The 21,321-nt window shown below is 43.1% G+C and overlaps 1 protein-coding gene across 1 annotated transcript in view; it reads right to left on the bottom strand.

The window, feature by feature from the left end:
* Positions 1–2,208: 2,208 nt before the first annotated feature.
* Anapc5 (anaphase promoting complex subunit 5) overlaps positions 2,209–21,321 on the bottom strand; it is a 35,151-nt gene continuing 16,038 nt past the window's right edge. The window contains exons 6-11 of the mRNA XM_045132119.1: positions 17,797–17,898; positions 14,145–14,335; positions 7,177–7,258; positions 6,424–6,513; positions 3,411–3,592; positions 2,209–2,362 (exon numbers count right to left, since the gene is read on the bottom strand). Of these exons, the coding sequence (XP_044988054.1) occupies positions 2,209–2,362; positions 3,411–3,592; positions 6,424–6,513; positions 7,177–7,258; positions 14,145–14,335; positions 17,797–17,898 (801 nt within the window). The remainder of the gene's footprint in view (positions 2,363–3,410; positions 3,593–6,423; positions 6,514–7,176; positions 7,259–14,144; positions 14,336–17,796; positions 17,899–21,321) is intronic.

Below are 21,321 nucleotides of genomic sequence, written 5' to 3'. Positions count from 1 at the left end.
GACCATGAATCTTCTTTCTTCTCAGGATTTTTAAAATTTTATTTTACTTTTTATTTATTTATTTAAGAGAGAAAGAAAAAGGCAGATGGAAAGAGAATGACACCCCAGGGCCTCCAGCCACTGTAGAAAACTCCAGAAACATGCATCACCTTGTGCTTCTGTCTTTATGTGGTTATTGTGGAACTGAACCTAGGTCCTTAGGCTTTGCAGGCAAACGCCTTAACTGCTAAGGCATCTCTCCAGCCCCACTGTTACATTTGGGCTTCCACAGGTTGGGCAGGCAGTGAGAGGAAGGCAGGCTTGTCACCATCTGTGTTTATTCATATTTCTTCTGTGTCTGTTTCTGAAATTAATGTCCAAATAAATGGAGTGCTACACTGACTTAGAGTGAGACTATACCTCAAAAAAAAAATAAATAAATAAAAAACAAAAAAAAGCCATGTGTGGTGGTACACGCCTTTGACCCCAGCACTTGGGAAACAGAGGTAGGAGGATCACCATGAGTTTGAGGCCACCCTGAGACTACATACATAGTGAATTCCAGGACACCCTGGGCTAGAGTGAGACCCTACCTCGAAAAAAATTTTTTTTTCTGAGCATGGTGGTGTCCACTTTTAATTCTAGCACTCAGGAGGCAGAGGTAGGAGGATCACTGTGAGTTCAAGGCCACACAGACTACATAGGGAATTCCAAGTCAGCCTGGACTAGAGGGAGATCCTACCTTGAAAAAGCATAAGTAAATAAGTTATAATAAAGCTGACCTCATGAGGCTACTGCAAGGATTCTGCAAGATAACATACACAAACCATCAAGCATAGGCTAGCACAGAATGATGTTAGCTATTACTCTTTCAGCTCTACTTTTATCATATTCTCCCCTCTCCTACACACACACACACACACACACACACACACACACACACAAAACCTCTACTGCATTAAATTTGAATGACTCCTTTTTATTTTGTTTGTAACCAACTTTATTCCCTCACTGATGCTAAGAGACTCCAAGTTCAACAGGCCATCAGACTCCACATGTAGAGAATCTTACTGTAAGCCACCTTCACCACAAGACATACCCAAGTGCTTTTCTTTCTTTTTTTTTCCAATTTTTTTTGTTGTTGTTTATTTTTATTTATTTATTTGAGTTCAACAGACACAGACAGAAAGAGGAACATAGAGAGAAAGAATGAGCACGCCAGAGCCTCCAGCCACTACAAACGAACTCCAGACACATGTGCCCCCTTGTGCATCTAGCTAACGTGGGTCCTGGGGAACCGAGCCTCGAGCCCAGGTCCTTAGGCTTCACAGGCAAGCGTCTAACCACTAAGCCATCTAGCCAGCCCTCAAGTGCTTTTCTTAAGAGGAAGTAATTGGCAAATTTTATCTTCTTTTTTTCTTTTTTTTTTTTTTTTTTTGGTTTTGTGAGGTAGTGTCTCACTGTAGCTCAGGCTGTCTTAGTGATTCTCCTATCTCTGCCTCCCAAGTGCTTGGGATTAAAGGCCTTTGCCACCACACCAAGCAGCTTTTTTTTTTTTGATTTTTCGAGGTAGGGTCTCACTGTAGCCCAGGCTGACCTGGAATTCACTATGGAGTCTCAGGGTGGCCTTGAACTCATGGCGATCCTCCTACCTCTGCCTCCCGAGTGCTGGGATTAAAGGCGTGCACCACCACGCCCGGCTACCAAGCAGCTTTTTGAGGTAGGGTTTCATTCTGGCTCAGGCTGACCTGGAATTCACTATGTAGTCTCAGGGTGACCTTGAACTCACAGTGATCCTCCTTCCTCTGCCTCCTGAGTGTACACCACCACACCTGGCAAATTTTCTTAAGACAAAGGAAATATATATTTTTCATTTACATAATTGAGCGAGACAGAAAGAGGCAAAAAAGAGAGTGAGTATGGGCATGCTAGGGCTTCTTCTGCATCTGGCTTTATGTGAGTGCTGGGAATTGAACTCAAACCACCAAGCTTTGCAAGCCAAGAGCTTTAACCGCAGAGCCATCTCTCCAATCCCCTTGTTCTCTTTGCTTCCTGGCCACTACGAGGTGATCCCACCTTTACTGCCACCTGCTCCTGCCATGATGCGCTAAGACACTACAGTCCCAAAGCAACCATGGATTGGGACCTCTGAAATCATAAGCCAGAATATACCTTTCCTTTTTTGACATTGATTGTCTCATGTATCTCACCAAAGGAACAGAAAACGCATCAACCCAACCTGCCTACCTGCTCTGCGTGGAGCTCTGCGAGGTGGCAGAGAGCGACAGCAAAGGACTCTGTGTTGTTCTGCTGCACTCCTGCATTCACCGACTCCAGGCTGTTCATGCTCAGCAACATCTGGGCTTGCTGGAGTGCCATGGTGCTGAGTAAGGAGAGGGGACAGGGTTTCTCTTCAGTCAGCAGACCCACGCCACCCCTGGCCATACCCTGCAGTTATCATCAGTGAAAACGCAGGGACGCTAGCCCCTCTTCAGGTTCTGGCTGAGTAGAAGTAACCCCTCCCCATGCCAGCTCTCTAGCCCTCAGGTCACGGAGGGCAGAAGCATCCTGGGGGCGCAGGCCCCACAGACACACAGAGTGATTATGGCACAACTGGGAGCGCTGAGCTCCTAGATCCCCGCCCCCACCGCTCCACCCTCAACATTCCCTGAGGTCACAGTATATAAATTAGGTTTCACGGGTAAATTCAGACCCGATGCCATCCTGGCACCGGCTGCTCTGGCAATGCAGGCAGTGGCCAGTGTCGGCAGCTGTTTCAGAGCACACCGTGCCAAAAAATTATCTGAAATACAAAAACAAGACTGGTAAAGAGGCACTTCCTTTCATAACTGAATTCCTAGAGATAGCAGATGTCTAGGTGCGGGATGAGATAGATAGTGCTCCATAGGAAAATCTGTTCAGCAGTTTACTTCCAAGCTAAAGGGGGCTAAATGGAGAAGCAAACATGAGGCTGGAAGTAATCCAGAGAAAACACCTTGGGAACAAAAAAGCAATTTTCTCTACATAAAAGCTGTGGGACAGGGAATGCTTGACGTGCACAAGGGTGGCCATGCAGCATGCGGACAGAAGAAAGGTTCTTGTCTCAAGGCAGGGGAGCTCAGTACTTGGAATGAGGTGACCTGGGTTGGAGTCCCAGCTCGTCACTGGCCAACTACATTTGTGATCCTGAGAAGATCAGGTGTGTGAACCAGATCGGAGAATACCCATCAGTTACTCACAGAGCAGCCTGGGAGAGTAAATGATGTGGGAAAACACAGCAAAGTCTGTGCAGACAGACTACAAGCACTTTCTCTAATCCCCTTCATGAACAACTTCCAGAAGGTGAAAACCTTGCACAGAACCAGTTCGTTGGCTCCTGCTTATCAAGGCCGCACACCTCTATGGCCTTGGCAGTCTGCCTGGAGACATACCTGCGGCCGTACAGCCTCCAGATGGCCGTTTTCTGTGCAATACTGATATCGATGAGCTCTGACAGGCTGTGTTTCCAGTGCAGGAGGTCGGAGTCCTTTAGGGCATCCATCAGTTTGTTGGCCGTCTTCCCAGCAAAAGCTCTCTGTTGAACAAGGGACTGTATTCCCAGGGAGGCGAGGTACTAAGGGGACAGATATACCCACGACCCAAGATAGAGATTACATGACAGAATTTGTTTTGCTCTTCAGAAATGTGGTGGATTTCACATTTCAGCACATGCACAGTGACAGCTCAACTTAAAAGGAGAGTTCCTACAACCTGACCTTAGCCCTGACCCATGTGAAGTATGTTCCTGCAAAACTAGGGCCAAAAGAGAAGCAGAGGGTACACAGGAAAGAGCCAGGGCTTTGGCATTAGGTGGGCCTGGACTTAGATACTGCCTCTGCTACTTACTGTGTGACTTAGGGCCAGTCACTTAGCTTCTTAGCTAAGCCTCAGCTTCCTCATCTGTAAAATGGGCATCAAACCTAACATAAAGAATTGTGTTAAGGATTACAATGAAAAAATATGTCAAACAGTGCCAAGCACATTAGGTAATAGGAGATCCAGGAAAGGATGCAATGCTAATCACGATCAACAAGTTATCTTCTCGTGAACTCCAGGTATAATCTTCAAGTACGAAAGCTCAACTACAAAAAGGCAGCTTAAATCCATAAAGAGCCTACTTAAGAAGACTCCTTAGCCCAGCATGGTGGTTCATGCCTTTAATCCCAGCCCTTAGGAGGCAGAGGTAGGAGGATCACTGTGAGTTCGAGGCCACCTTGAGACTACATAATGAATTCCAGATCAGCCTGAGCTAGAGTGAGACCCTACCTTGGAAAAACCAAAAATAAATAAATAAATAAATAAATAACAAAATAAAAACACAAAACCAAAAAAAACACTCCTTTGTTTCAAGGAGCACTTCCACTCTGCACATGTAAGTTTCCTTCCCCAAGAGGGACTCAAACAAACAATTTACAATTAACAAATGTATGTGTTAAAAATACTGAAGAGGGCTGGAGAGATGGCTTAGCGGTTAAGCGCTTGCCTGTGATGCCTAAGGACCCCGGTTCGAGGCTCGGTTCCCCAGGTCCCACGTTAGCCAGATGCACAAGGGGGCGCATGCGTCTGGAGTTCGTTTGCAGAGGCTGGAAGCCCTGGCGCGCCCATTCCCTCTCTCTCCCTCTATCTGTCTTTCTCTCTGTGTCTGTCGCTCTCAAATAAATAAATAAAAATTAAAATTAAAAAAAAAAATAGTGAAGAAAGCCAGGTGTGGTGGCCTTTAACCCCAGCACTCGGGAGGCAGAGGTAGGAAGATCGCCATGAGTCTGAGGCCACCCTGAGACTGCATAGTGAGTTCCAGGTCAGCCTGGACTAGAATAAAACCCTACCTCAAAAAAAACCAAAAACACAACTACTAGAGATAAACTGGGCATGGTGGCACACACTTTTAATTCCAGCATCTGGGAGGCAGAGGTAGGCGGATCACTGTGAATTCAAGGGCAGCCTGGGACTAGAATGAGTGCCAGGTCTGCTGGACGAGAGCAAAACCCTACACCAAAATATATTAGAGATAATTTCTTAAAATTTACTAAAGTTTGTGGCAAACTTTCTGAGATAGACTTAAGCAGTCCCACTGTCTACGGTCAAGTATTCAGTAGCTGTTTCTGAGATAGAGTAAATTTCTTTAAATAGTAATTCTAGACCCTACAGCCATTACTACTTCAGACCATGCCCTTTGAATGGCCTCAGTATATGTCACTGACACTATAACTTGGGCCCTTCCCTGTCATCCAAAATGAGAAAGGACAAATATACCCATCAGGTTTACTGATGCCTGACTTTGTTGTTTAAAAATAAGGATCACAGCCAGATGTGGTGACACATGCCTTTAATCCCAGCACTTGGCAAGCACAGATAGGAAGATCACCGGTAATTTGAGGCCACCATGAGACTACATAGTGAATTTCAGGTCAGCCTGGGCTACAGCGAGACCCTACCTCAAAATAAACAAATAAGTAATAAGTAAATAAATATAAGGATCAGCAAACATGTTTTATAAAAGGTCAGAAAAGCCAGCCATGGTGGCACATGCCTTTAATCCCAGCACTTGGGAGGCAGAAGTAGGAGGACTGCCGTGAGTTCAAGCCACACTGAGACTACATAGCGAATTCCAGGTCAGCCTGGACTAGAGTGAGACCTTACCTTGAAAAACCAAAAATAGATACATAAATAAAAGATCAGAGAGTAAACAATTTAGGTTTTACAGGCCACATTTGGTTTCTGTTTCTTCATAGCTAATCCTTCCCTCCAACCCTTTAAAAATGTCAAACACCTCTTAAAAGGCTATGTATGCTGGGCGTAGTGGTGCGCACCTTTAATCCCAGCACTCAGGAGGCAGAGGTAGGAGGATCGCTGTGAGTTCAAGGCCACCCTTTGAGTACATAGTGAATTTCAGGTTAGCCTGGGCTAAAGTGAGACCCTACCTCAAAAAAAAAAAAAAAAAGAAGATAAAAGCAAAAAGCTATATATAAGCAGGCAGAGTACCAATCCCTGGTTTAAAATTAAGCCTTCTCAGGGCTGGGGATGTAGCACAGTGATAGAACACTTCTTAGGATGTGTGAGGTCCTATGTTCTGTCCCCAGCACTAAAATAAATAAATAGCTTTCACTACAATGTTTCAAAGTATCTGTTGACCAAACATTGCACAATAAACTAAACACAGATCTCTCATCAAACTGGTAAGTGGAGCTCTCACAAATATTATTAGAATAAAGGGAACAGAGAGAAACCTACCACACAGAATTTAGTAGTTTGATTAATAAAGTCACAGGAAACACCCAAGAACAAAACCACACATGGAAATATCCATTCCAAGTCGATAAGTGGTTCATGACAAAGGTGGGTAGAAAAAGAGACAAAGGCTCAACACCACTTATTTAAGCAATCTCACAGAAAGATGAGCCTTACCGGTAACCCAAAATGTACTGCTTTCTTCACAGAATGCTCCAGCAGAACATAGCTATCGGCTCTCTTCTGCCCCAGCACATAAAGCCAACTCTGGCAAGAGATAATCATCAAGATGTATCATGACAGTGGTGATGGCGAATGTTCCAGTGAAGTATCAATGTGGTCATAAGATATAATGAAGAAGGGGCAAGACAAATCCTCTAAAATAGTTTTACTTAGGAATTATGCACCTAAATGAAAACTGTCAAGCATATCAAAACCTTTGTTGAAGACAGACTTAAACAAGCCACTGATCTGCTTCTGCTGACAGCTGCGAGTGGCAGACATTGCAGAGAAAAAAAAAAAAGCATAAAGCTTCCATTTGGCCTTTAATTGAAAAATGAGATTCTCAGGGGGTTGACAAGTAGCCTCTGCATGTGCTACTGCACTTGTGATTTTATCTCTGGAGATCAACATCTCACCAAGTGATGAGGTCCAGTGTTATTAATGCCAATGTCAAATTCGGTCGTTAACATTTACTTTTTCATGGCAAATAACATTAAAATTCATAGGTGGGAAATGCCCCCAAAGCAGAATGTCATGAATGAAGAGATAATTATGGTAACCCATGCTGAATCCCCAGGATCACTTAAGCAGTTTTGTTTCACTTCTTAGGATCTTTGCTCCAACCTCAAAACAAACTGATTGAAACAGGGTCTTCGGAAGGCCAACTCAACCCATGAGCAAAATGCCAAGACCAGAGGACGGCCTCACCAAACAGTGCTGCAGACACACGTGATCGTTGGACTCCTGGGCAATCCTAATTGCCTCCTGCAGGGCGAGCTCTGCCTGTTGACTAATGACAGACTAAACATTAATATCTCATTAACAATCACAAACATGCACAAGCATCAGTAGCAGGAAGTCATCCAAGAGCAGATCTCTGGGCCACAGCTGTAACTATTTATGGACTGTTTTTCTCAGAAGCTGCTCAGCCCCAGGGGCGGGAAACATCCACAGTGGAGACAGAGGACAGGTCCTGTCTCGGGACAGTGAAGGAAAAGGCTATCCTCTGTTCAAGGACATTTATTTCAGCTGTCACACTGCTGAAGGGAAGGGCAAGGAGAGAACATTTAACTCTCTTCTACAGTCTTTGAACAAAAAATTACTAAGCACATCATTTGTTACTTTACCATTTTACAAAAATAGCTTTTAAAAGTATTCTGGGGCTGGAGAGATGGCCTAGCAATTAAGGCATTGCCTACAAAGCCAAAGAACCCAGGTTCTATTCCCCGGTACCCATGTAAGCCAGATGCACAAGGTGGTGCACGCCTTTAATTCCAGCACTCAGGAGGCAGAGGTAGGAGGATCGAAGTGAGCTCGATACCCATCCCTGAACATCTGGAATGTCCCTTTCAATTACTCAGAATCTGTGGAAGCCCTGCTGAACTTAAAGACCTGAAACATCTCAGAAATGCTATCTGGTGTACCCCATTTGGCAGCGCTTCCTCAGTGTCAACCTGTGTTAGCTTCATGTAATTAACTACTTCATAAATCTGTAAACAGCATGGCCATGGCCTAAATTTTGGGCTTCCCAAAAAAAGCAAGTCACAGTACAGACGTTTTACTAATGCTGGATCACTAACTAATACCTCATATAAGAACCAGAAATTCTTGAGTCACTTGAGAAAACATTTGTATAATAAATTTTCTTTGAACACATCAGCAATGGCATCCCAGGAGTAATTTCTATTGGGTAGTGTTACATTTTTTGTTACATTTTACAGTTACATTTTTGGTTGTTCACACAAAGAAACCAGGTGCATTTTTCATACAGTTGGATTTGATTCAAACTTCTTTCAGTGCTAAAAATAAGACAATGCACCAGATCATAAGATACCTGAGAGCATGTAACATACACAGCACCTCAGTGTCATTTTTTAATTTACTTTTTTGTTTGTTTGTTTGTTTTGTTTTCCAAAGTAGGGGTTTCACTCTAGCTCAGGCTAACCTGGAATTCACTATGTAGTTTCAGGGTAGCCTTGAACTCATAGCGATACTCCTACCTCTGCCTCTGGGATTAAAGGTGTGGGCTACCACATCTGGCCTTTTTGTTTGTTTGTTTGTTTTGGTTTTTTGGGGTAGGGTCTCACTTTAGTTCAGGCTGACCTGGAGTTCTCTATGTAGTCTCAGGGTAGCCTCAAACTCACCTCCTACCTCTGCCTCCCAAGTGCTGAGATTAAAGGCTTGCGCCACCACACCCGGCTATTTTTGTTTCTTTGATGTAGGGTTTCACTCAAACCCAGGCTAACCTGGAATTCACTATGTAGTCTCAGGGTGGCCTGGAACTCTAGATGATCCTCCTATCTCTGCCTCCCAAGTGCTGGTATTAAAGTGTGTAACACCATGGCTGGTCTTCATATCATTTTTTAAAAATGTTTTATTTTTATTTATTTATTTATTTGACAGAGAAAGAGGGAGAGAGACAGAGGGAGAGATAGAGAGAGAGACAGAAAAAGAGGGAGAGAGAATGGGCGTGCCAGGGCCTCCAGCCACTGCAAATGAACTCCAGATGTGTGTGCCCCCCTGTGTATCTGGCTTACATGGGTCCTAGGGAATTGAACCCGAGTCCTGTGGCTTTGCAAGCAAATGCCTTAACCACTAAGTCATCCCTCACGCCCTTTTTAATTTTTTTTTTAAATATTTTACTTTTATTTCTCTGTATCATTTTACAAAACTCCATTAAACAGCTAAAGATCATGGGCTAGAGAGATGGCTTAGCAGTTAAGATGCTTGTCTGCAAAGCCAAAGGACCCAGGTTAGATTCCCCAGGACCCACATAAGCCAGATGCACAAGGTGGAGCATGCATCTGGAGTTCATTTGCAATGGCTGGAGATCCTGGTGCACTTAATCTCTCTATCTGTTTATTTCTCTACCTTTCTCCTTCTCTCTCAAAAAAAAAAAAAAAAGAAAAAAAAAAGAAAAAGAGCCAGGCGTGGTGTTACATGCCTTTAATCCCAGCACTTGGGAGGCAGTGGTAGGACGATTGCCATGAGTTCTAAGCCACCCTGACACTCCATAGTGAATGCCAGATCAGCCTGGGCTAGAGTGAGACCCTACCTCAAAAAAATTAAAAAATTAAAAAAAAAAAAGAAGAATCAGCAGGTGTGGTGGCACACACCTTTAATCCCAGCACTCTGGACACAGGTGAGAGGATCGCTGTGAGCTCAAGGGCAGCCTGAGACCACATAGTGAATTCCAGGTTAGTCTGAGCTAAATATACCAAAATATACTAAAAAAAAAAAAAAAAAATCCAGGTGTGGTGGCACACGCCTTTAATCCCAACACTCAGGAGGCAGAGATAGCAGGATCACTGTTGAATTCGAGGCCACTCTGAGACTCCGTAGTGAATTCCAGGTCAGCCTGGACTAGAGTGGGACCGTACCTCCAAAAACCAAAAACTAAATAAATAAAAATACCAAAAAGGGGGGGGGGGACCTAGAGAGTTGGCTCAGCAATTAAAGGCACTTACTTGCAAAGCCAGATGGCTCAAGTTCAATTCCCCAGTACTCACATAAAGCCATCAACACAAAGTGGCTCATGTATCTGAGTCTGCAGCAGAAAGAGGTGTATCCATATTCTCTCTCTTAAATCCCACTAATCTTTGTTGACACCCCTGGTGTGGGTCTGAGCGATTCGCTAGCCCTGTTGCACTAACTCTTACTGACACTCCTGGTCTGGGCTTGCATACTCTATTAACCCTTTTTTGGTTTTTCAAGGTTGGTTTTACTCTAGCCTGGAATTCACTATGTAGTCTTAAAGTGGCCTAGAAGTTACAGGGATCCTACTTCTGCCTCCTGAGTACTGGGATTAAAAGTGTGCGCAACCATGCTTGGCGGGCTGGCTTTCTTATTCTTTTTTAAGTATAATTTATAATTTTCACTTATTTATTTGAGAGGAAACGAGAATGGGCACACCAGGGCCTATGGCCACTGCAACTAAACTCCAGACACATGCACTGGCTTACATGGGTACTGGGGAAATCAAACCTGGGTCCTTAGGCTTAGAAGGAAAGTGCCTTAACTGCTACGCCATATTTTTCCAGCCCTCCATTAACTGTTTTCTGGAGTTTACTCAAGGAAATCTCTTCCTTAGATGAAGCAAAATGACTGTGCTCTTACCTGGTACTTGTCAGCTCTCCATTTTATAGAGCCAGTCCTCTCATCCATCCAAGGCCCTCTCAGAAACTACCTTTTATTTTGTATACATGTCAACACATCTGGCTAATCATTTTTCTCCATTTTAAATGTTCTCATGTCATTCCCACATTATACATATGAGCTAGCCTGTATCAACAACTGGACACTGTGTCCCATACAAACTTGTTTCTTTTAAAACCTAACCAAAAATTAAAAGAATTTCTGGGTTGTTGCCTGGCCCACACAGAAATTTCAATTTTTGAATTTTGAGCATTATTCTACCAATAATAAATCCTGAGCCTTTAATCAAAGGTTTATAGCACAGGTCACATTTATGTCAACTGGTAAAAACCCAACAGGGTATGTGTGTGAGGGAGTAATGTAGAGAAACTTGCTCAATTAGTAATATCCTGTATTTCACCATTATTCTTCTTAAACATTTATTTTTATTTATTTATTAGAGATAGAGAGAGAGAATGGGTGTACCAAGGCCTCTAGTCACTGCAAACGAACTCCAGATGCATGCACTACCACATGCATCTGGCTTCCTTGGGACCTGGAGAATCGAGCCTGGATCAATAGGCTTTGTAGGCATGCGCCTTAACCACTAAGCTATCTCTCCAGCCTGCTCTTTTTGTTTAAAAAAATGTATTTATTTAAAAGAGCAGGAGAAAGGGGGAGGGGACACCAGGGTCTCTAGCCACTGCAAACAAACACCAGAAACATGTGCTACCTTGTACATCTGGCTTATGTGGGTACTGGGGAATCAACCTGGGCCCTTAGGCTTTGCAAGCAAGCACCTTAACTGCTAAGCCATCTTTCCAGCCACTCTTTTTATTTATTTATTTTTTGGAGGAGGGGTTGTCCAGGTAGGGTCTCATCTAGCCCAAGCTGCCCTGGAATTCACTATGTAGTCTCAGAGTGGCCTCGAACCCATGGCAATCCTCCTACCTCTGCTTCCAGAGTGCTGGGATTAAAGGTGTGTGCCACCATGCCCAGCTTTATTTTCTTTTTAATTAACTTTTTTTGTTTGTTTGTTTTTTCCAGGTAGGGTCCCACTCTAGCACAGGTTGACCTGGAATTCACTACGTAGTCTCAGAATGGCCTAGAACACGTGGCAACCTCCAACCGCTGCCTCCCAACTGCTGGGATTAAAGGTGTGCGCTACCACGCCTGTCTATTTCACATTATTCACATTATTTCATTTTCTGCAAACTAGCCTTCATGTTTTAAAGATACTTTTCTCTGATGGAGAACGAGGCAGATAGAGAGAGAGAGAATGTGTGCACCAGGGCCTCCAGCCACTGCAAATGAACTCCAGATGCTTGTGCCTTCTTGTGTATCTGGCTTACGTAGGGACTGAGGAATCAAACTGGTAAGTGCCTTAACCACTGAGCCATCTCTCCAATCCTAAAGGTTCTTTTAATCTAACACCATATACTAAATAACTGATTAATTTTTCTATTTTTGTTTATTAAAACCTCTAGTAAAAGCTGGGCGTGGCCCATGGCTTTAATCCCAGCACTTGGGAGGCTAAGGTAGGAGGATCACCATGAGTTCGAGGCCACCCTGAGACTACATAGTGAACTCCAGGTCAGCCTGGGCTAAACTGAGACCCTACCTTGAAAAACTAAAAAAAAAAAAAAAAAAAAAAAAAAACCATACATGAGCCTGGTGTGGTGGCACACACCTACAATTTCAGCATTCAGAAGTCAGCAGCAGCAGAACTGCCATAAGTTCAAGGCCAGTATGGTCTATTCAGCAAGCTCTAGCCTAGCCAAGGCTACACTGCAGAACTGCATCTCCAGACACCAAACAAGTACATATATCTCAACAATGAAGCAAACCAGTGTCACCTCACTGGCTATCTAACCTCTATCCAAAAGCAAATAGGACTTTTAGCAAGCTGTGCAATCTTTCATCCAGTAGCAGTACAACTTCCTTATAGCGTTTTTTTCTTTTAAATAATTGTATTTATTTGACAGGGAAAGAGGGAGAGAGCACGCCAGGGCCTCTAGCCACTGCAAATGAACTCCAAGTGCATGCACCACCTTGTGCATTTGGCTAACATGAGTCGTGGGGAATCAAACCTGGGTCCTTTGGCTTTGCAGGCAAACTGCTTAACCACTTAGCTATCCCTCCAACCCCCTTATAGCGTTTTTCAAGGTAGGGTCTCACTCTAGCCCAGGCTGACCTGAAATTCACTGTGTAGTCTCAGGGTGGCCTCAAACTCACAGCAATCCTCCTACCTCTGCCTCCCAAGTGCTGGGATTAAAGGCGTGCACCACCACGACCAGCTAAGCTTTCCAAAATATGGAAGTAGCTTCTGTGGCTTTATTAATACCTCTGAGAAGTCCCTAATGATCTCATTTCCTTTTCAGTGAAGGGCTGCGTTGTTCTAGAGGCCATACACTGATACAGTAACACTAATAGTGACACCTGGGAGTAGACTACTCAAGTAGAAGAATTTCATTAACTTTTGTTCCAGGGCAAAGAGGTTGACTTTTGAAGTCCAGGTTGAAGACTATCAAGTTGATTTCTTTCTTCATTATAAAAATAAATATAGCCAAGCATGGTAGCACACACCTTTAATCCCAGCACTTTGGAGGCAGAGGTAAGAAGACTGCCAAGAGTTCAAGGCCACTTGGAGACCACATAGTAAATTCCAGGTCAGCTGAGCTAGAGTGAGACCCTACCTTGAAAAACCAAAAAGAAAAAAAATATAGCCAGGTGTGGTGGTGCACGCCTTTAATCCCAAACACTTGGAAGGCAGAGGATCCTTGTGAGTTCAAGGCCACCCTGAAACACAACAGTGAATTCCAGGTAAGCCTGAGCTAGAGCAAGACCCTACCTTAAAAAAGAAAAAGTGAGCCGGGCGTGGTGGCGCACACCTTTAATCCCAGCACTCGGGAGGCAGAGGTAGGAGGATCGCCGAGAGTTCGAGGCCACCCTGACACTACATAGTGAATTCCAGGTCAGCCTGAGCCAGAGTGAGAACCTACCTCGAAAAACCAAAAAAAAAAAAAAAAAGAAAGAAAAAGTGCTAGAATTAAAAGTGTGAGCCACCATGCCCAGCTACATTTTGATTTAGAAAAAATTTTTTTTGATTTTTATTTACTTGAGAATAAATAACAGACAGACAGGGAGAGAATGGTCATGTCTGGACCTTCAGCCACTGCAAACAAACTCTAGATGTGTGCACCACCTTGTGGATCTGGCTTACATGGGTTCGGGGGAATTGAGCCTCAAACCAGGGTCCTTAGGCTTCACAGACAAACCCTTAACCACTAAGCCATCTCTCCAGCCCCTAAATTTTGATTTTTTTGTGTCATGGTCTACTACGTACCTCCGGCTGGCCTAGAATTCATTACGTAGTGCAGGCTAGACTCAAACTTGCAGCTGTCCTAACGTAGCCTTCAAAGTGCTGAGATAAAGGCGTAAATCCTTATACCCAGCATGAACTGTTTGTTAAAAGCACATTTCAATGAACACTGGGGAGTCTGGTCTTCAGTGTCTGCACAAACAGAAGGCTGTGAACTTACTAGTGGCCAAAGCGGCAGTGCAGGGCAGCCAGGTTGAGAGCAGCATATCTCAGGCTCCGGCCATAGCCCTCTTCCCCATTGCTTTTGCTTTCGGCTCCAGTGAGAATCAGGCGGTCAAAATAATGAAGAAGGCTATGTGTTGAGCTGAAAACATCTTGGACACGGAGGTTGTTTAAATAGCTGAGGTAATGCTACAACGAGAAATAATCAATGGATTTTAAATGCTTCTCTTCCTCTTGTAAAACGAAAAACATTGTTGCTGGGCTGGGAAAACAACTCAGCAGTTAAAGGTAACAGCCCAGGTTCAACTCTTCAGCACCCACATAAAGGCAGATGCACAAAAAGGAGCACATGTATCTGGAGTTTGTGGTGGCAAGATGAGGCCTTGGCATGCTCATTCTCTCTCTCTCAAACAAATAAATCAATAACATTTAAGTTTTTTGTTATTGTTGTTAGTTTTTGATTTTTTGAGGTATGGTCTCACTCTAGTCCAGAATAACTTGGAAATCACTACGTAATCTCAGCATGGCTTCAAACTCATGGTGATACTCCTACCTCGACCTCCTGAGTGCTGGGATTAAAGGCATGTGCCAGCCAGGCATGGTGGCACACACCTTTTATCCCAGCACTCGGGAGGCAGAGGTAGGAGGACTGCCGTGAGTTCAAGGCCACCCTGAGACTCCATAGTGAATTCCAGGTCAGCCTGGGCTAGAGTGAGACCCTACCTCGAAAAACAAAACAAAACAAAAAAAAATTAAAATTAAAAATAAAATAAAATAAAGGCATGTGCCACCACACCTGGCCTAAATTAAAAAAAAAAGAAAAAAAAAAAAGACTATTATTAAAGAGTTCTTGGAAGCCGGACCCAGTGAGTTCGAGGCCACCCTGAGAATACAGAGTTAATTCCACGTCAGCCTGAGCTACAGTGAGACCCTATCTTGAAAAAAAAAAAAAAAAAAGACCCAGCTATAGCACTCCTAGGCATATATCCAAAAGACTCATCACATTTCCTTAGAAGTACGTGCTCAACCATGTTTATTGCTGCTCAATTTATAATAGCTGGGAAATGGAACCAGCCTAGATGTCCATCAACAGATGAGTGGATAATGAAGATGTGGCACATTTATACAATGGAGTTCTACTCAGCAGTAAAGAAAAATGAAGTTATGAAATTTGCAGAAAAATGGATGGACCTGGAAAGGATTATACTAAGTGAGGTAACCCAGGCCCAGAAAGCCAAGCGCCACATGTTCTCTCTCATATGTGGATCCTAGCTACAGATGACTGGGCTTCTGCGTGAGAATGAAAATACTTAGTAGCAGAGGCCAGTAAGTTAAAAAGGAGACATAAAGGGTGGAGAAAGGAAGGGAGGAGGGTACTTAATAGGTTGATATTGTATATATGTAATTACAATGATTGTAATGGGGAGGTAATATGATGGAGAATGGAATTTCAAATGGGAAAGTGTGGGGGTGGGGAGGGAGGGAATTACCATGGGATATATTTTATAATCATGGAAAATGTTAATAAAAATTAAAAAAATAAATAAATAAAATATTTTTAAAAAAAGTTTGGTGGGGCATTACCATAGAAGTTGTTAATGTAAAAAAAATACGAAAAGACAAAAACAAAAACATGAGGTATTGTGATATTGAGCAAACTATGTCAGAATAATAGACATGTGGGCTGGAGAGATGGCTTAGCAGTTAAGCACTTGCCTGTGAAGCCTAAGGACCTCGGTTCGAGGCTCAATTCTCCAGGACCCACGTTAGCCAGATGCACAAGGCAGAGCACACATCTGGAGTTCATTTGCAGTGACTGGAGGCCCTGGCGTGCCCATTCTCTCTCTCTCTTTCTCTTTCACTCTCTCTTTCTGCCTTACTGTCTGTGTCTGTCGCTCTCAAATAAATAAATAAATATAAAAGAAAAAAAGAATAATAGACATGTTTATATCTTTCTACAATATCAGAATTTGTTGAATAACAGTAAGATATCAATTATATTGGCTTTAATTCACCATGTAAAAAAAACAAAAGAGTTCTTTTCTGCTGGTTGTAGAGATCTGGATTCTCCTATCCTTGTGACAAGAAGGTCACAGTTCAGCTTAATATTTTTGTTTGTTTTTTGGGATAGGGTCTCGCTCTAGCCTCAGCTGACCTGGAACTCACTCTGTAGTCTGAGACTGGTCTCAAATTCACAGTGATCCTCCTACCTCTGACTCTCAAGTGTTGGGATTAAAGGTGTGCACCACCATGCCCAGACTCAGATAAAAAAAATTTTTTTTTTTTTTGAGAGAGCCAGGGCCTCAGCCACTGCAATTGAACGCCAGACTCTTGCACCACCTAGTGGGTATGTGTGACCTTGTGCTTGCCTCACCTTTTCATCTGGCTATTGTGTGTGTGTGTTGGGGGGGGGTTGAGGTAGGGTCTCACTGTTGTACAGGCTGACCTGGAATTCACTATATAGTCTCAGAGTGGCCTGAAACTCATGGAGATCCTCCTACCTCTGCCTCCCAAGTGTCACCATGCCCGGCTCTGCATCTGGCTTAACTGGGATCTGGAGATTTAAAATTGGGTCCTTAGGCTTTGCAGGCAAACACCTTAACCACTAATCCTTCTCTCCAGCCCTCAGCTTAGTATTTAAAAATATATATATATATTTAAGGGCTGGAGGGATGACTTAGTGGTTCCAGCATTTGCCTACAAAGCCAAAGGATCCAGGTTTGATTCCCTAGGACACATTTGCCAGATGCACAAAGGGGAACATGTATCTGGAGTTTGTTTGCAGTGGCTGGAGACATTGGCACACCAATTCTCTCCCTCTCCCCTTCTTCCTCTGTCAAATAAATAAATAAATAAACAAACATAAATATTAAAAATATATAAACATGTATTTTTTAGACAGGCATGGTGGTGCACACCTTTAATCCCAGCACTTGGGAGGCAGAGGTAGGAAACTGCCATGAGTTCAAGGCCACCTTGAGACCACATAGTGAATTCCAGTTCTGACTGAGCTAGAGAGCGAAACCTTACCTTGAAAAACCATAAAAAGAAGAAACAAAAAAAAAAAAACAAACAGGAGGTTGAGGTAGGAAGATAGCAGTAAATTTGATTCCAGCCTATGACTACATTGTGAGTTCCAGGTCAGCCTGGGCTACAGTGAGTCGCTACCTCAAAAAAAAAAAATAAATAAATAAAAAAACATTGCCAGGCATGGTGGCACACCCCTTTAAAGCCACCACACCTGCCTTTTTTTTTTTTTTTTTTTTTTGGTTTTTGAGGTAGGGTCTCACTCTAGCCCAGGCTGACCAGGAACTCTGTAACTCCAGGCTGGCCTTGAACTCACTGCTATCCTCCTAACTCAGGCTCCCAAGAGGTAGGCATGTGATACCACACCAAGCTCACAACCCTTTATTGGAATCCATCTAGTCTATCATCTCCAGTCCAAAGCTCCCATCAGAACTGGTGAAGGAAGAATCCAAATAGCAGGAGGGTCTGAAGACCCAGGGCCATGGGAGTCCTACAACCTGTGCTGAGCTGTTACTTGCCAAGAACCTGGACTGAAGGGCTGAACCTTGTCTACGTGGCTATTTAATACACTGAACAGCCTCAACCTTCCTTTCCAACTTAGCAACAAATTCTGAAAAACTCACCGCTTCAGCAAAATCAGGATTAAATTTCAACAAGTTGTTCAATTCTTTCTGTAAGGAAGCTGGAGTGAGGGCTTTAGTTTCATCATTCTTCAACAGAGAAGCCTGAAATGACAAAAATGACAATTCTGTAGAAAGAAGCTGTCAATAAACAAAGGGAAGCAGAGTGTGATGGCACACGCCTTTAACCCCAGCACTCAGGAGGCACAGGTAGGAAGATTGCTAAGAGTTCAAGGCCACCCTGGGACTACATAGTGAATGTCAGGTCAGTCTGAGCTAGAGTGAGACCCTACCTAAAAACAGCTGGGCATGGTGGTGCATGCCTTTAATCCCAGCACTCGGGAGGCATAGGCAGGAGGATCACTGTGAGTTCGAGGCCATCCTAAGACTACATAGTAAATTCCAGGTCAGCCTAGGCTAGAGTAAGACTCTACCTAGAAAATACAAAAAGAAAATAAAAGTACAAATTTTTTACCTTTTAAAATATTTATTTGATGCCAGACATGGTGACACATTTATTCTCAGCACTTGGAAAGCCAAGGTAGGAGAATCGCCAAGAGTTCAAGGCCAGCCTGAAACTACCTAGTGAATTCCAGGTCAACCTGGACTAGAGAGAGAGACCCTACCTCGAAAACAAAACAAAATATTTGAGAGCTACAGAGAGACAAAAGGGGCATAGGGCCTTCTGCCACTCCAAATGAACTCCACATACATATGTCACTTTGTGCATCTGGCTTTATATGGGCACTGGAGAATCGAACCCAGATCTACAAGCTTTGCAAGCAAGTGCCTTTAACCACTGAGCCATCTCTACAGCTCTAGCATTACTTCTTAATCTTTTCATGTAATAATATATTATGAACTTGGTCTCATCATCAAATAGACTTTGAAAATAAGTTCTAAAGCGAAAGTATTAACCCTGTAATTCACGTGTATTGCAAACACTTTTTCATTTGGTTTGCCTTTTAATTATGTTAGAACATGTTATGACATGGAGATATTTTTGTGCTGAGATGATTTTATACATGTTTTCTTCCACAGCTTCTAAGCTTATACAGTCTTTCCCCACCCAGAGATCACTTAAAAGTTAATAGGCAGTTCCATCTAGTCTAATTATTAGCTTTAAGTATTTACATTTAACCCTTTAATCCAACTATTAAGGTGTGTATTAAGGTGTGACAGTGAGGCAAGGACCCAGCTGACCAGTACTTCCTCCTCACAGCTAATGCTCAAAATTCTGAAACCTGAGCTGTACATTTTAAGAAACTGTGGAGGGCTGGAAAGATAGCTTAGCTGTTAAGGCACTTGCCTGCAAAGCCAAAGGACCCAGGTTTGATTCCCCAGGACCCACATAAGCCACATGCACAATGGCTGCACGCATCTGGAGTTCGTTTGCAGTGGCTAGAGGCCCTGGTGTGTCCATTCTCTCTCTACCTGTGTGGCCCATGTGTCTGGAGTTAATTTAGCTCATTCTCTGTCTCAATTAAATAAAGAATGAATAAGAATACTGCCACATAGGAGGCTGTAACAGAATCAATGAGCTGAGTACCAGCCAAAGCTGGACAGTAAGACCCTATCCAGTTCTGCAAAAAGATGGGGTCTGTTTTTATTTGAAGGGGATGGCAGATATTTGATAAGCACAGCAAAATATTAAGTGTAGAATCCAGGTGTTGATTGTATGGGCATTTTCTGTAGTACACATTTGCTGGACATGATGTAATCTCAGCACCAGGAGGCTGAGGCAGGAAGACAGCTGTAAGTTTAAGACCAGCCAGGGTTACACAGAACACTGTCTCAAAGAAACGAGGGGAGGGGCATGCCTTTAATTCCAGCACTTGGGAGGCTGAGCAAGGAAAATCACTGTTTGAGGCCAGCCTGGACTACAAAGTTTCAAGTGAGCCTAGGCTAGAATAAGACCCTATTTACACACACACACACGACAGTACTTTTTAAATTTTCTTTTTGTTTTTTAATTGTATTTACTTAGAAGCATTTATATTTTTATTTTCTTTTTTCTTTGAAGGCCTGTCTCACTGTCCTAGCCTAGGTTAACCTGGACGGAGTTTACAGTCCAGGCTGGCTTGAAACTCACAGTGTTCCTCAGCCTCCAGAGTGCTGGGATTATAGATGCGAGCCACCAATAAAATGCCCAGTCCAAATTTTCTTGATATTTGAAAATGTCCATTAAAAAACTTTTGCTCGGAGCGCCACATGTTCTCTCTCATATGGGGATCCTAGCTACAGATGACTGGGCTTCTGTGTGAGAATGAAAATACTTAGCAGCAGAGGCCAGTAAGTTAAAAAGGAGACATAAAGGGTGGAGAAAGGAAGGGATGAGGATACTTAATAGGTTGATATTGTATATATGTAATTACAATGATTGTAATGGGGAGGTAATATGATTGAGAATGGAATTTCAAACGGAAAAGTGTGGGGGTGGGGAGGGAGGGAATTACCATGGGATATATTTTATAATCATGGAAAATGTTAATAAAAATTTAAAAAAAAAAAAATCAAATAAAAAACAAAAATAAGAATGTGAAAAAAAAAAAAAAACTTTTGCTCGGGCCCAGCATGGTGGTGCACGTCTTTAATCCCAACACTCAGGAGGCAGAGGTAGTAGAATAGCTATGAGTTCGAGGCCACCCTGAGACTACATAGTAAATCCCAGGTTAGCCTGAGCTAAAATGAAAACCTACCTCCAGAAACAAGACAGAAAAACCAAAGCCTGAAGACCCACAAATGATTCCCCAATTACCCACAAAAAGCCAAATGCACAAAGTGGCATATGTATCTAGAGTTCGTTTTCAGAGGCTAGAGGCTCTGGTGTGCCCATTCTGTCTTTCTCTCATTCCTGGCAAATAATTTTTTGTTTGTTTTTATTTATTTATTTGAGAGTGACAGAGAGAAAAAGAAGCAGTAGAGAGAGAGAGAATGGGTGTACCAGGGCATCCAGCCACTGCAAACGAACTCCAGATGCGTGTGCCCCCTTGTGCATCTGGCTAACGTGGTTCCTGGGGAACTGAGCCTTGAACCGGGGTCCTTAGGCTTCACAGGCAAGCGCTTAACCACTAAGCCATCTCTCCAAAAATAAAATTAAAAAAAAATATTTTGACTACTGGTTACATACCATTACTAAATAAACCTGCATTATAATCTTTTCTTTTTTTAAAAAATGTGCTAAGTAGGTTTTTGCTCTAGCTCCAGCTGACCTGGAATTCATTTACTATGTAGTCTCAGGCTGGCCTCAAACTCATGGCAATCCTCCTACCTCAGCCCTGAGTGCTGGGATTAAAAGCATGCACCATCATGCTCAGCTCCTGTATTATAATCTTCGTTTGTTTTTGTTTTTCTTACTGTAGCTCAGGCTGACCTGGAATTCACTATGTAGTCTCAGGGTGGTCTTGACTTTATGGCGATCCTCGTACCTCTGCCTCCTGAGTGCTGGAATTAAAGGCATGTGCCACCATGTCTGGCTCTCTTATATTGTAATCTTAATAGAAAAAGAAAAATCACACAAAACAGGAA

The sequence above is a fragment of the Jaculus jaculus genome, chromosome 13, assembly GCF_020740685.1.
Source record: "Jaculus jaculus isolate mJacJac1 chromosome 13, mJacJac1.mat.Y.cur, whole genome shotgun sequence".
In the NCBI taxonomy this organism is placed as follows: domain Eukaryota; kingdom Metazoa; phylum Chordata; class Mammalia; order Rodentia; family Dipodidae; genus Jaculus; species Jaculus jaculus.
Note: the sequence above shows the minus strand (reverse complement) of the source record. Positions and strands in the feature narration are given on the sequence as shown.